General features: G+C 43.0%; 1 protein-coding gene across 6 annotated transcripts in view; it reads right to left on the bottom strand.

The window, feature by feature from the left end:
• Nucleotides 1–16,230, bottom strand: part of Fry (FRY microtubule binding protein) — a 378,278-nt gene that overhangs the window by 185,261 nt on the left and 176,787 nt on the right. For all 6 annotated transcript variants that reach the window (XM_035443188.1, XM_035443189.1, XM_035443184.1 and 3 more), the window contains one exon: nucleotides 3,411–3,610. In XM_035443188.1, the coding sequence (XP_035299079.1) occupies nucleotides 3,411–3,530 (120 nt within the window). In that variant the 5' untranslated portion in view covers nucleotides 3,531–3,610. The remainder of the gene's footprint in view (nucleotides 1–3,410; nucleotides 3,611–16,230) is intronic.

The following is a 16,230-nucleotide window of genomic DNA, read 5'->3' as shown; positions in this document are numbered from 1 at the left end:
GAAGCTTTGGCCCCCAGTGGTGGGATACTGAAAATACAAGACCTTATAGAAACTCTGTTCTAAAATGAGGACAATCCATTATTTGCAAACGGCACCAGGCACAAAACCACAAACACAGGCCTTTGGGAGCTGGTGCCACAGCACAGTCACTTACAGGAGAACAGAAAACACGTGTTTGAGTTGACTGAATGCATAAAGGAGACTTGAGAATGTAAGGAAGGAACAAAATACAGCAAAACCCAAGAAATCTTTAAATAAACACTGAAAGGGAAATAAACAGCACTTCTGGGGATTAAAAATATAATTGCTGAAATTAAAATTCTGCATAGGAGGCTTAAGTAACATATCAGATGAAGCCCAAGAGGATACAAATGAATTGAAATACAGGCCTGAGGAAATTACTCAGAATACATTTAAAATGAAGTGTTAGCCATGATAGGAGAACAGTAAAAAGATACATAATAGAAAGCATGAAGAAATAAAACTATTGTCCAAGCAGTGGTGGTGCACAAATTTAATCCCAACACTTGGGAATCAGAGGCAGGTGGAGCTCTGAGTTTGAGGCCAGCCTGGTCTATAGAGTGATTTCCAGGACATCCAGGGCTACACAGAGAAACCTTGCTGGGAGGTGTCAAAAAATGTTTACTAGGAAAGGAAAAAAGGATAAAATGCTATATTCAGTTAATGAATGGTCAAGAATTCCCCAGACTTGATGAATGAATGAGTGATGTAAGTCTGATTTCAGAAAGCAGAGTCTCAAACACAAAAATAATCAATTCTCATGCAAGCACAGTGTAGTTAAAGCACAAAGCTCCAAGGGTCAGGAGAAAACCATAAAAGCAAACAGAATAAAAATTAAACAGTCTACAAAGAAACAAAACAAGAGGCTTTTCAACAGGCACCACAGAGGCAACTGAGTGAAATAGAGCTTCAAAAGTCTGGTCTAAAGGTCCAGAGGACAAATGAGTCCTCCCAGAGTTCTATACCCAGCTGAACTATCACTGATGACTGAGTGGGGATGATGACCCTGGGCTGAGCAAGAGTGAACGCTTCTTCTGACTTTTGTGTTTTGAAATAAAAATATAAAAATGACATAGATGACCTCACTTAGCTTGCTTAGCATACAAGATAGACAAAATGAGGATAATAGGGAAAGAGAGCTAAGGAGATTAAATGTCCCATAAAACATTAAAAAATAGAATAAAATTATTGACTTTCCATAAATATTAATGACTCTGACTTGAGCATCTTTTGGGTACAAATAGAAACATTGCTGAACAAGTAAAAGATGATTATAAAGATATTAACGAAGAAGAAAACAAATTTGATTTCTGTAGGACATTTTTATTTTCAATCTTGTTTCCTCCACTAAGGATAGTGCTTTGGGTACCAAGAAGTCATATATAGAACTTTAATGTGCCATGGTGAAGGCTTCATCATCTACCATCTATTGAACTGTTACAGTAACAGCAGCTGTCTCTTGGGAGTCATCAGAATTGTTTTTCTTCCTCCACTTTGTCCTTCTGCAAGGTTCTCTCCTCTCCCTAAGTCTTTAGATAGAATTCTATTCCTTGCTTCTCATCCATTAATCTATAGTTAAAATAGAAGTGACACCAAATTGTTTAAGGCAATAGATACAGCTGGGCATGATGGTGTATGCCGGTAATCTCAATATTTGAGGAGAGATAAGGCATGAGTTCAAGGCAGACTTGCTACAAATCCAGTCTGAGACCTAGTCTCAAAACAACAAAACCCAAATGAATGTAAAAGAGCAAACAAACAAACAAAACAGAAAACAACATTAATGACTAAATGGTCTTTCTTCAGATTTCCAGCACTAACATATCTAGTGGCCTTCAAATGTGTAAGAGCTTTTCTTAGTCTTTGGCTCTATGCATCATTTAATAAGCACATGTGTTTCTGTGAGGTTTAACCTGAAGAAAAGGAATATTCCTGGTTGAAAATAGTTCCAGGGGGTCAAGTATGTGATATCCCAACCTCAGAATAAACTAAATAAATACAAATGCATGCCCTGGAAGACCCTGTTTAGCATGTAGCCACATTACCCATGGTGCTCTGCTTTCCCCAGTCACTAGCTGTTGGCTCTCCTGAGTTCCTCCAGATGTAACTTTGAGGATGCTAGCCCCTTTGTCACCCCAAGATGCTTATTTCTGAACAAACCTGAGTCCTTCTCACCAACTCTCTTCTGGGCTTAAGGTGAGCAGCTTGGGTCTGGGTCTCATAGAAGTATGTAGTTTTAAGAGTTATCTGTAATTATAAGACCCCCAAATAGAGGCTCACAGTTCCCCCAAGCAATGAATGTCTGTCTGTCTGTCTGTCTGTCTGTCTGTCTGTCTGTCTGTCTATCATCTATCTATCATCCATCTATCTGTCTTATCTATCCATCTGTCTATCATCTATCTATCATCTATCTGTCTGTCTATCAATTTATCTATTATCTATCTATCTGTTTCTATATCTAAAATGTGCATTATTTTAAGCTATATAAAAAAACAGGCTGAAAAAGTCATGGAGAGTAAGCCAATGAATAACATTCCTACATGGCCTCTGCTTCAGTTCCTGTGTCTAGGCTCCTGCCTTTAGATCCTGCTATGACTTCCACTGATGATGGACTGTGAGCTGTCAGATGAAATAAATCCTTGCCTTCCCAAGTTGCTTTGGTCATAGTGTCTATCACAGCAACAGGGAACCAAACCAAGACAATAGTGTTTGCTTATCACTTATGTACATCTTCCTGAGAACTTAAAAATCATCTCTAGGTGGCTTAGAATGCCCACTGCAGTGTAAATGCTCATGGGTAGTTGTTATGATGCTGTATTGTTCTGGGACTCATGACTGAAAGGTACAGGCATTATTCTGGCCTGCCTCTGTTATCTGTTGGAATCCACTCAGGCAGTACACGGGTCAGCCCAGGGTTCCATGGGAACTAAGTTGGCACGCAGGTGCAAAGGACCCCTTTAAAAGACAGACCCCTGACCATTTACACTCTCACTACTCTCTCCTTTTCTGATCTTCTCTTCTCCCACCTATTCTCTCTCTCTCTCTCTCTCTCTCTCTCTCTCTCTCTCTCTCTCTCTCTCTGGCGACTGGCCATGGCGGTCAGCCATTAACCCCGTTTCTCTTCTTTCTTAGTTTCTCTACTCTGCCGGGCCTATAATAAACTGGTTAATATGTCTAATAGTCTTGTGTCTCATCCTGTGCCTTTTCTTTATTTCTAATTTAAGCAAAAATCTAACAATGACTTGTTCAGTATATGCAGTTACATATTCCCTGTCTTTTTATCTCAGCTTGGTTAAGTCAACAGACCTGGGACCCATGGATCTAGAGTAGCAGTCATGATCAGAGCAGAGAAGACTTTAAAGATATGTCTTTTCATGGTCCATACTCACCAAAGGCTCTGCCATGATGATTCGAATCTTCCGCTCTGCCTGAGTGGTGAAGTTGACAAATAAACTCTTGAGGACATATTCTCCTGGCTTGCTGTCTGGGTCCACATTGATGGGTAACATGGTCGGTGGTCCTTTCTCTCTGTGTGCACCTGAAGCAGGTGGAACTGGAGGCTTGATGTAACCGTTGCCAACTGGAGAAGCTAAAAAACAGAATGGATTTTAATAGAGGAAAAGAAAGTCATAAATATTCAGAGGGTGTGTGTTAATAAACCATAAATGGAAGACTACGAATCATTAAGAGGTCATGCTTCAAATGATAGCCTAGCCTTACTGTTTATAAATGATGTTGGAAATGAAGTGTTCTGATTATATAATATTTTTATTACCATCCAAACATTATCTCAAAAGTCCTGTTTACCACATGGACATAGCTGATAAATTCCACAACATTTATGACATTTGGGGCTTCTTTTTGAGTGTTCTAGGCAAGTGTATTAAGAAGAAATGAAAAAGTGATTTCTTCTCTAGGTTTTTAATGGCAGGTGCCCTGTCTTCCACACTTCATAATCAAACAAACTCTTGGGTCATTGCTTCCACAAATCTCTACAAACCATTTTCAAAAACTCAGCTGGCTGCTGCTCTCCAAAGAGAAAGTCTTGGAAGATCGGGCCTACAATGCTAGCACCTGGGAAGCTGAGGTGGGAGGATTTCTGTGAGTTCAAGGCCAACCTGGGCAATCTAGGTGAGTTCAAGGACAGCTCAGTACACAGTAAGTGCTTGTCTCATAAGAGGGGAAAGAGGCCCCACCTGCCTTTCTACACCAATTTCTATGTACACCTGTAGAGCAATACATCTCTCAACCCTCATTTGAGAAACTGCTATTTGTAGCAAACCATTAACAGAGACTCACAAGTGGGTAAAGACTAAGACACCACAGAATGCTCAGTCCTGCGCCCTTCCCTACCCCTAAGGCTCAGAGATCATTGTGGAAAAGAAAGCAGAAGTGTAACAGGCAGTGGGTGATGACAAGGAAATAGTGACGTCAGGATGCTGTTGGGCAGCTGTGCATATACATGACTTACAGTGGTTGTAACAGCACGCACAAGACATGCACAAGCTTAAGCCAGACCAGCCCCCCACACAGAGAGGGGAACTGCTGGGGAAGTAAAGGTCCATCCATTTTCTTTAAGAGTGTAAGCCCAGGCAATCAGCCATGCTCCACTGAAGACCATGCAGCTAAGCACAATCTGCTTTCAGAGGTTTCTGTGGGACACAGAGTTGGGTGGATAGAGAAAGGGGGGGATCTGTGAAGAGTTAGAGGGACAAATATGATCAAAACACATTGTAAGAAACTCAGAGTTCTCAAAGAACTAATAGAAAAAGGGGAAGAGAGACTTTGTCCATGACATTCAAGGTGTGGATAGAATTTTCCATTCTCACCACCACTGGACCAAGTTGCAGTGCCTGTTTTGAGTTTTACAAAATGTTCTGAATCCTATTTACATGTATCTCAAGCAGGGGCAGCCATCAGGACTCCTGGGGGTGAGGTGGGGTAGCAGTGGTCTCCTTTCAGAACACAATGGAAAAGTGTTTTAATCAGACGGTTACTGAAAATTATTTTATTTATAAATGCAAATGCTCCTCCGTCTTTGAGACAGGGTTTCTCTGTATAGCCATAGCTGTCCTGGAACTTGCTCTATAGACCTGGTTGTCCTGGAACTCAGAGATCCATCTGCCTCTGCCTCCTGAGTTCTGGGATTAAAGGCTTGTACCACTACCATCTGGCAAACAAGGCTTCCAGATCCACCCCCCCCATTTCTTTTGCTTGTTTTGCTTTGCTTTCCTTTCTTGAAAGGACTACTCTATAGTCCAGACTGCCCTCAAACTCAAGCCAATCCTCCTGCCTCAGTCTCTCAGAAGTTGAGATTACAGCTATCTGTAATCATGACTGTTTAGGAGATCTGTGAGTTTCTAAGAGGGGAAAAAAAATTCTAGCACCTGCCAGCCAGGTGTCAACTGTCCCATGACAAACACAAGATCAAGAGAGTTTAAGATAGAGATACCAGGAATGAAGAGGGCGAGACAGAGGTAAAGTATGGCCTTTAAAGGGTACATCGAATTTTGGGTGGTTGGGTCCAGGTATTAAGAAAAGGAGTCATGAGAAAGGAGAAATCCTAGTTCACTGAGAATGCTTACTCCACAGGCAAACAGCCCAAGGCAGCTGACGGAGGTCAGTATTGCTCAGGCCTGCCTGGTCTCCGATACTCTTGGCAAGTGGACACCTTGTGGAAGTGGGGCACTGCCCCGACTGCAGCTCAGAGGGACATCCTATCTGAATTATCTTCCTACTGTATCAAGGTCACCACGCTTCAGAACCAGAGACCTGAATGTCAATCAAAAGCCTTCATTTGGAAACAATGCTGGTGTCCTACAGGGCTGAATGTGTTTCTAGAAGCCAGTGGTAACTGAGTTGATGAAAAAGACAAACACAAGATGCTGGGACTAAATTTGTAATGATAGTGAGGGGACGATCAGGACAGTGACCCTGGCACACCTCTGGCAAAGTCATAGCTGGGCACCAAGCTCTTCTACAAACCCTCCACTTACAAGCCCTAAGTACCCATCCACAGCTGTTTTAAAGAGGAGCATCTGCCTGTACTTCCCAGCTGATGTCTTCATCAGAATCCACTCACGTGATCAAGTCAACCACTGCAGAGTCAAAGTGGAGAGTGAAGGAAGGGAAAGCCCCCTCTTATTCTATGTGAGTTCACGCAGCCCAGCCTTGAGAGATGGAGGCACAGTAAAGGTCATAGGTGAGCAACCTTGAACCGAATCCACTCCCATGTTTCAGAAAGCCCTCTTCATATTACCATCATCAATTTCCAACAAGTGCTAGCCCCTGTCGATGCTAGTTTCTGAAAGATTGACAGGGCAGCTGTGGGTGACTGTGTATTTGAGAGTCAGGACATTTGCATACCTTGGACATAGAAATCAATGGCAATTCCTCCCTAGTCTAACTAATCCTCTTGGTACATGAGTGTAGTCCCAACACTTAGAAGTGAAAGTGGGGCCGGGTGTTGGTGGCACACACCTTTAATCCCAGCACTCGGGAGGCAGAGGCAGGCAGATCTCTGTGAGTTCGAGACCAGCCTGGTCTATAAGAGCTAGTTCCAGGACAGCCTCCAAAGCCACACAGAGAAACCCTGTCTCAACCCCCCCCCCAAAAAAAAAGATGTAGAAGTGGGAAGAACAGAAGTTTGAGGCTAGCCTGGACTACAGAATACCCCATTTCACACAACAACCAAACAGAACAAAAACACCTGCAATATAGCAACATAAAGATCACCCTTATCCAATCATTACTGTAGATAAAATCATTAGACCCTCCCATCTGCTTGTTCTTAATCTACATATTACTAATTTCATTTGTGCAAAAGGAAAGAAAAGTGAAAAAAAAAACTGTTGTTGAGTTTCTAAGTTCACTACAATCTTCTTCCCTCTCTTCTCCTCCTCTCTCTTTGGTTTTTTGAGACACCATCTCTAGCCAGGGTAGCCACAAGTCATTCATGTAGCTGAGGATGGCTTTGAACTCCTAATCGTCCCGCCTATGTTACCAACATTTGGAGGACTAACTCTAATACCCCTTACAGCCAGTATCTCAGCTGTGTTTTATAATGATGCTGGAAAGAAGGGTAAAGGCAGCCTTGGTGATTCCCAGGAGACACCGGGAAGTTGAGAGCGCAGAGGAACAGTAGGAAAACAGCCGTGTCCTCAGGGGAACTTTTTCATAAGTAAAGTCCACTTCTCATTATAACAGTGAGACCACTGTTCCCTGAGCTCACTTTGCTTACCGGCATTACAGGAACATCACATAACTCATAAGCAAGGATGCTGCGGCTGCCTTGAGAACTTGCAGCGCTGTGTAAGGGCCATAATAGACTGCCTGCTACTAAATTTATGATGGTGCTTAGGAAATGGAAAGTTGAAAGGTACTGTGACATCTCAAAATGACCAGAAACTCTGGGAGTCAGATAAAGGAAACTGATGAGATGAAAACAACAATCTTTCTACACACAACAGCAAAGAGTTGTGTTTAGAATAATTCGGAGCCCTTCTGTGGTGACGCATGCCTTTAATCCCAGCATTCAGGAGGCAGAGGCAGAGGCAGGCTGATCTCCGTGAGTTTGAGGCCAGCCTGGTCTATAGAGCAAGTTCCAGGACAGCCAGCCAGGGCTACACAGAGAAACCCTGTCTTGTAAAACAAAACAAAACAACTCCCCCCCCCCAAAAATCAAAATAACCCAACCAAACAAACTAACAACAACAAAAACAACAAAAACAAAACAAAAAAAAAACCACATTTTTTTTTTTTTTGGTTTAGTTTTTGGACACAGGATTTTTCTATGTATCTTTGGAGCCTGTCCTGGAACCAGCTTTGTAGACAAGGCTGGCCTCAAATTCACTGAGATCTGCCTGTCTCTGCCTCCCGAGTGCTGGGATTAGAGGCATGTGCCACTACCCAGCTAAAGCCCCACAGTTCTGAAGACTAATACTAAGAAGTAGACAGTGTTGGGAACAAGAAAATCAATTCATTTGAACATCAACAAAAGGTTGCTTAACAAATACCAGGATATGGGGGGGGGGGCGTGTGCAGAGAGATGGTTTAGAGACCAGGAGCACTAGCTGGACCCAGGTTTGGGTCTCAACACTTAAAAAATTAATACATTCCTCTACTCTGTGGGTTTTCCAGCCATTCAACTTGTGTTCCTTCATGCTTAGGGCTCCACAAGACACCCATTGGATAACAGGAATTCTTCTGGTTTTTCAACACAGGGTTTCTCTGTTTAGTCCTGGTTGTCCTGGAACTTGCTCTGTAGACCAGGTGGCCTTGAACTCACAGAGATCCACCTGTCTCTGCCTCTCTAAGCTTCCTACATCACTCAGCCTTTTATTTTCTTAGCGATTTAAAACAATTTGGATTTCAGTATGGTATAAATAAATATAATTTAATGGTTTCTTCTCTTTTCAAAACAATTTGAAATTTATTTTTATGTACGGATATGTGTGTGGGGTAGGGTGGGGGTTGTGGGTGGGTCTGGAGACCTGAAGAGGTCTCCCTAGAACTGAAGTTATAGACAGTTGTGAGCCACCATGTAGGGACTGGGATCTGGAGCCAGGTCCTCCTCAAGAGTGGCCAGTGCTCCTAATTTCTGAGCCATCTCTCCAGTCTCCACAGATTGTTTATCTAGTCATAGTCTCTAGCATTACATCTATGATTACCAGACATGATTCTCACCTTGTCTTTTAAATTCAACCAGTATGATCAGACCAAACCCTAAAATTTCACATAGTCTGTTGTGTTGTCAGCTATGTCAATTGCTTGCAGAAGTTAAACTCCAACGTGGAGTGTGATAGTCCATGCTGATAACTCCAGCACTTGAGAGACTGAGGCAAGAGGATCACAAGCCTACTACTATTCCATACACAAACATGCACACACACACACACACACACACACACACACACACACACGTGTAAAAATCTAGATTTTGATAGTAACCATATACTCCCACCTGCTGACCATCAAATTATCACATATCCCAGTCTCCAAGGGGCAGTGTGTGGAGGAACCTCCAGTCTGGCTCAGTCTGGTTCAGAATCCATGTTGGCACTCCCGAAGACCTCGGATTCATTATAGTCATAGCATATGTTTAACCATACCCACAGCCAATCATCCCCATGTTAGAGGACATGAGGAGTGGCCCTGGTAAAAACCCAACCAACCCCCAGACCAGCTGGACCCTCAAAAACATCAGTGACACCTGCTGCTTATGCTGGAGGTGGATAAAGCAAGTCTGCTAACGTGGGTTCTGCTCCAGCAAAAGCCGGGGCTGGGTCTTCAGGAGATTTAAAATTTAAAGAAGAGTGATTTGGAGGATGAGGTTTCTTACCGACTTACACAGTCAGGCAGTTTCTAGACAGCACCATATGTCTACAGGCCACAGAGACCCCTTTGCCAGGCTTGTGTGACCTTTTGAACCACAGTGCACTGAGAATGGAGCACTAAGGGTCTAGGGAGCCTCCACAATCTGACTAATGCCATACCTTAGAAACGTGACTAGTGACGGTACACTCCCTAGGTAAACAGATGACACACACTTCCCCACTTGCTTCCTTCCATCTGTGTCCTCACAAAACCATTTCTGTCTTGGTGGATCCGAGAACAGGGTAGAGAGCGAGCGCAGCAGTTCAGTCAAGCAAAGTCTTTTCTCTGCCGTCTGGTATCTTATCTTAGCAAAATGACCACACCTCAGTGGCTCCTTTTACTAACTGTCTGTCATCTGCTAAGACGCAATTACACAGACGTCCCCCTGATTTTCAAAGTAGGCACTGTCCCCAGAGCATGAAAGAATGTCTGCCAAAAGCTGCCAGCAAAGGAAGATGAGGTTACAGTGACATTTCAAGGTCCCTTCCAGCGCTAAGGAGATCAAATAACCTGCAAGAGGCAGATAATCCTGATTTTCAACTTCTTTCTTTCCAAGACAACTGACAAAAGGCTTATTCATGTGTCCTCGTCTCATCTGTTGTCTTTCCTTCCAACACAGGGTCTCATAGCCTAGGCTAGCCTCATAGCCCAGGCTGGCCTTGAACTCCTGATTCACATGCCTCCACTTCAATTGATAGGGTTACAGGTGTGTATCCCAACACCTGGCTTTTATCTGCTATTCTTTAAGAGGCTGGGCAAGATTCTGCTGGAGAGGTAGGGTCTGCAGAGGTGGCTTAGGCATAAGAGCACTGACTGCTCTGACAGAGGACTTGGGTTTGATTCCTAGCACCCACATTGCGACTCACAACCATCTATAACTCCAGTTCTGGGGCTACAGTGTCCCCACTTGGCCTCCATGACACTGCATACATATGGTGCACATATACACATGCAGGCAAAGCACACACTCCCCATATATATATATATATATATATATATATATATATATATATGCTAAAAGGATCACTTTTTAAAACTTCCATCATCAAAACTTGGTAATTAACCCCCACCTTCTCTTCACTTAACATGAACTAATGAAGATCCATGCCCTATCCTATCTACAGACAAAAGCTTTGCAAATACCCCAAACTTCCCTGGTCCACCTCAGCCCCTGCTCTTTTTTTTACCCACCTCTTAATAAAGACTAGAAACTCCCCACGGTGCAGACAGCCACAGGAGGAAGTCTGGTATTCCTGGCTGTAACCTCAAGGCTCATTTTAACATTCAACACTTAAAAAACAAAATAACCTCATCATGTGTTGAGTGTCTGTGTCCCCACACACCCTGTGCTGGCATAGTCTCTGCTCTGGGCTACCAGGAGGCAGACAGTAAGGAATAATGGATGTCTGGCCCAGGTCACAGGGGACGGACAAGGTTCTGACACATGTGGAGGATGGGGAAGGGCTCCTTAGGCAGAGAGAATGGCATTATAGCATGTGTGGGATCTGTTGAGCATCCTGCTCCCATATGCTCTTCCTGCCATGCATCCCTAGATATGGGTGGGCTTTGATGCCACCCAGTGGCTGGATGGTCCTTAAAAGCAGGGGTGTCTTGTCTTTGTCATAAATACTTAGCAATGTGCCTGGAACCATCAGCTGGAAAACTGTGGCTCTTTCATCTTCGTTGACGACTTCATCCAATTCCACAATACAGAATCTGTGTGGATGAGATCATCAGAGTGTACAGACCAATTTCAATACTTAAGTTATATAAAAATGGAGGCTTTACATTTTCCCTGTTAAAATTGGGTCTTGAGTGGCAAGCTGATGAACCTGGAATTGATTTAGTGGGCAAATGGGAGCCAATAAATTCCAGGGCAGATGTTGCTGCATAGGATGGAGGGGAAAAAAGGACAATTTGGAGCAGCAATACACATGAAAAGATGATGCTACAGCGAGGGAAAATATTGAAGGTAGGAACAACGCACAGATGCATGCTGGAATCTATACCTCAGACAAATGGATTTAAATCCCACCATGGTGCCCTTGCTTCAGAAGGAGAATATACAAGCTATTTTCCTGGCACAATGGCCCAGTGATTAAGGTGTTTAAGAAGTGTGTTTAGATGACCATTCCACACTACTTTCTTAAAACTTGCTACCTCGAAGGATACTGGTTAGAATTCTTGTACCCAAACAGTGAAAAGTGTTGGCTGTGTAGCCTGGGAAGGATGGTGTGGTCCTCAGTCTTGAGTCATAGAACAGGAACGATGATATTACAGCAGAGGAGAGAGAGAGAGAGAGAGAGAGAGAGAGAGAGAGAGAGAGAGAGAGTGATGGATTGCATCCCTGTCTCTGCTTGAATCAAGACTGAGAAGTGATGTAGAGAATACCATACACAGGAGTAATAGGATTCGGGCCTGAGTCTGGTGTCAAGGCCACAAAGAGATACTGCAGAATTAGGCTCGGTCTATGCGTGTGCTGGTCTTTCTGAGTTAAATCTAGAAACACAAGATGGCCATAGGACACTCACAGCTATGAAACAACCAAATGATGGATTTTATCTAAATCCTGATCCAATCAAACTAGCTGTTGAAAAACACATTTTGATGATAAGAAAGTGTTGAATATGGAATGTGTGTTAGGTAACAGCAAAGCATCATGGGTAATCTTGTTAGATAAAAATCACAGCATTATGGGTAGCTACGAAAACAGCTCTGTGTTTTAGAATAGATACTTATTATAGAGCTTCAGAGAAATGACGCTTATATTTGATTCAAAATACTTTAATAAAGAAAATTAAGGCCCTAAATAAACCTACATGAATAAATCTTGACAATTGTCTGATTGGAGTATGACAATATATAGCATATTTACAATTATTTCCCCTTTTATATTTGTTTAAACATTTCATAATAAGATAGTTTACAAATAAACAAAATAAAATGAAACAAAACAAAGGGAAAAACACAGGAGCAGGACATAAACTGTATACATGTAATCCCAGCATTTAGCAGGCTGAGGCAGGAGGATTACAAATTTGGTATGAGCCTGAACTACAGTCAGTTCCAAGGTAGTCTGGGCTACATAGTGAGTTCCACAGCCCCCTGAGATACATGGCAATAACCCGTCTCAAAAAAATCGAAACCAAAATGGATAAATGTTGGGCCCATACATTGGAAATCTATTCCATCCTGCCAGGAGTTCAGAGAGCTCAAGTAACTCCTATTGTCTTTAAGATATTTAAGGTGGATGACTCCAATCTAAATAACAACAGACCTAGGCCCAGGTAAGTTTACACTCTCCCTGAAGGCTAGGTGATACAGTACTGCCTGAAGGCCAACTGGTACAAGCAGCTACAGAGTGTCTTTAGGATTAAGGGAAGTAATTGCTATTTGCCCTTTATACATGATAATAGAAGTCTTCTGCCATTGTTCCCACCTTGGTTGTTTACTCAAGCTGATGCATGAATAAACTGGTGGCATTCAGTAAGGACTGCAACTGCCCTCCTGACACTATCCTATGTCTCTGTCTTTCCTTTAATGTAATAGCTAGACTTCCCTCATCCACACTCCCCCACTCAGAAACAGACCCGGGGCTGTTCCGCTGGTCCCAACTGCAGCCCCACAAACACCAGTCCTCGACATATGGCCCTGAACATGGGGCTAATACAGATGGTACAGACTGATAAAGAAAATGAAAACAAAATAAAATCGTGGTGGCTCACACCTTTTAATCCTAGCACATGAGAGGTAGAGGCAGGGGGTGTCTTTGAGTTTAAGGCCAGCCTGGTCTACAGAGCAAGTTCTAGGACAGCCAGGGCTATACAGAGAAAAAACAAAATATCAATCAATCAATAAATAAGATGACTTATTTTTAAAAAGTGTCCTATATCTTATAATAGCAATAGCCAAGGGATTCTATGTTAGCACTTTAGTCTGAACAAACTGCTAAGTAAAAAAACTGAACCATAGAATCCTGATTGGTTCACGAGGGCTCACTAGGGGTTCAGCTCCTCAGCCACACTGCATGACCATGCTGCATGACCCAAGCTGTAGCGTAGTCTCGGAGCCGTCACACAGGAAGACGTGGCACACACAAACTAGGGCAGGGTGTCACTCAGGGATTCTTTGCCGCACTCATGTTCCAATAGGGTTTCCTTACAGAAATGTTTCTTTGCTTCTGAATACTAGTAATGTGACTAACAAATTGGTTAAATGACACATTGTCATTAAGGGTCTATTGTGCACAAGGCACTCTTCGAAGTTCTATAAAGGTAACAAAGGTAGGTTTTAAAAGACAGATTCAAAGATGTACAAATGCATACAGGCAAGCACAGTCAGGCTGAATGATCAATGTAAGAGCTCATGAATTTAGGAGACCATTCATTTACTCAAGTGTTTATTTATTCAGTCATCAAATGTTTCCTGAGGACCCATTCTACTTCACACATTGTCCTATCCACTGGCAACCTTGCTCTCACATAACCCACAGGCATGCAGGGAGACAGGCAATACACACGAATACATATAGACATATGGCTTCCCAAAGCCAAGTGCTGGTCAGGTGGCCATGACTGGGACAAGGGGGACACACATCTTTGACGGGGGTTGCTAGTGCTGGCTTCCCTGAGCTGGTGATGCTGATACTGAGAACCAGAAATAACTGGTGATTGACAGCATGAAGTGGGCTTCTGGGTGAGAAGGGGAGCCTGGGGGTTACAGGAATTACGCAGTGCGGGGAGGAGAAGTTCTGGCTTCTCCCAGCTCTCTTCCAGTTTTACAAGAGGTCGTGCTAGTCAGTTGCCTTGGTACTTCCTCAATGCCAACATGCATCACCATTCCCGCTGCCTCCTGATGCATGAAGTATATATTTCCTGTCTTCCTAACTATGCTTCAGTGCCACAGGGGCGTGGAATTTGTTCAATTCCTTTTGTAGTCCCACTGTGTGGCACAGTCTGAGGCTTAATACCCAGACCTCAATGGATATTCGGTGCGTTAAGTGCTATGGAAGCATTAGGAAGTACAAGGTCATGAATTATCTCCAGCTTGGACAGCCTACATTCAATCTTGTAAGGCTTCCTTCAGTACTACCAGGAGAGCTATTTAAGCAGCCACACAATATTTTTCCATATCAGACACCAGTGTTCCTGGGAGGAGAATCTTGCATGCACGTAATACACAGCATGTAATTGCAACCAAGAATACATTTCGTGCTGTATTGGGACTGCCTGACATACTGACTCTTTAGTGCTAAGTTTGTCAGAGTGCAGAAGTGGCCTATTACTAGATGCAGGGCCACTGTGGCATGTATAGACCATTTGAAATTTGATGAACCAGATCAGAGAATTTAAGATAGTAGCAGGTAGCCTTCTGCTTGCCTTCAGTCTCTGGCTGTGTCTATAGGCAAGCAAATGCGTGTTCTGGGTCTACATGGAATGTGTTTCTTGCCGTGGGTAATGGCCTAAAAGATTCCAGAGAGTGAGGGGACCAGAGCCATTCACAGTTATCTGAGGTCTACTGGAATGACAAAGTCGTTACACCAAGCTTCAGGGGCAAGAGAAGAATAGTTGGTGGCATATTATACAGACACATCATGTAAAGACTACTCACACGGTGTCTGTAGACCTGCCTCTCAATGTGTCAGCAGCTGCTACATTCTGACAAACAAAAGGCTGCAATTCAAAGTGATGGCAGCGGCTGTATTGACATAATACGTGCTGTCACAGTGTATACCTGCATACAGGCACAACACATAATGTTCACTCCAGTATGTATTATGTAAGCATACCTATGCATGCAATAACATGCGTATGCAAATAGGAAAAATGTATATGTACGTTATACCATATATATATATATATATATATATATATATATATATATATCAACAAAATCCACATTCCAAACATCTACAGCCCGTGATGGGCTTCCAGTGCATTGGATGCAGTAGAAGCTCAACAAATTGGGCTGGGGAGATGGTTCAGTGGTTAAGAGCACTGTCTGCTCTTCCAGAGGACACAGGTTCAATTCCCAGCACCACACAGCAGCTCACAACTGTCTGTAACTCTGGTTCCAAGGGATCCATTGCCCATCGTTATGGGCTGGTTGTGTTTCATTTTTATCAACATTGAAGTATTTAAGAAATTTGGTTCACGTAGCCTTTTTTCACTCTGGGTGCTGAACACGTGGTTACACACTTACACATGTAGGCAAAACATTCACATACATAAAATAAAAATAAATCAATCTTTTAAAATATTTTAGGCTCTATTAATTTTAATGTACAATGACAGTCATTTAATATAGCCTATTAGACATTTATAATCTAAGATGGAGATAAATCTCTCAAGCCACTGAAGTGGATTTGTTGACATTGAGCCCTTCTGAAAGTAAGAACAAGGAAGACAATTGAGCAGGGCCTGGTGACACATGCATGTAAGATCAAAAGGCTGAGGCGGAAGGCTGGAGAGTTGGGGGACAAGACAGGCTACCTATTGAGATTGTAATCTTAGAACAACTGGGGACACTGAGGCAGGAGGACTGCTACAAGTTTGAGGTCAGTCCTGGCTACACACACACACACACACACACACACACACACACACACACAGAGAGAGAGAGAGAGAGAGAGAGAGAGAGAGAGGCAAAAGGCAAGGGGTGGATGAGCAGAGAAGGGAGAAGCCAGGGAGATGTTGGAAAAATCTCCACCAACCTTGATGAAGAGGCCAAATACTGCCTAGGGGGATTTTGCTCCTAGAAATGGGAAAGCTGTCATATCCAGGTATCTAACAGTGCCATTATAGATGGTATTGCGGAATAACCAACAAGTCATTC

The sequence above is a fragment of the Cricetulus griseus genome, chromosome 4, assembly GCF_003668045.3.
Source record: "Cricetulus griseus strain 17A/GY chromosome 4, alternate assembly CriGri-PICRH-1.0, whole genome shotgun sequence".
NCBI classification, from domain to species: Eukaryota; Metazoa; Chordata; class Mammalia; order Rodentia; family Cricetidae; genus Cricetulus; species Cricetulus griseus.
This window is presented reverse-complemented; position numbering and strand designations above follow the sequence as displayed.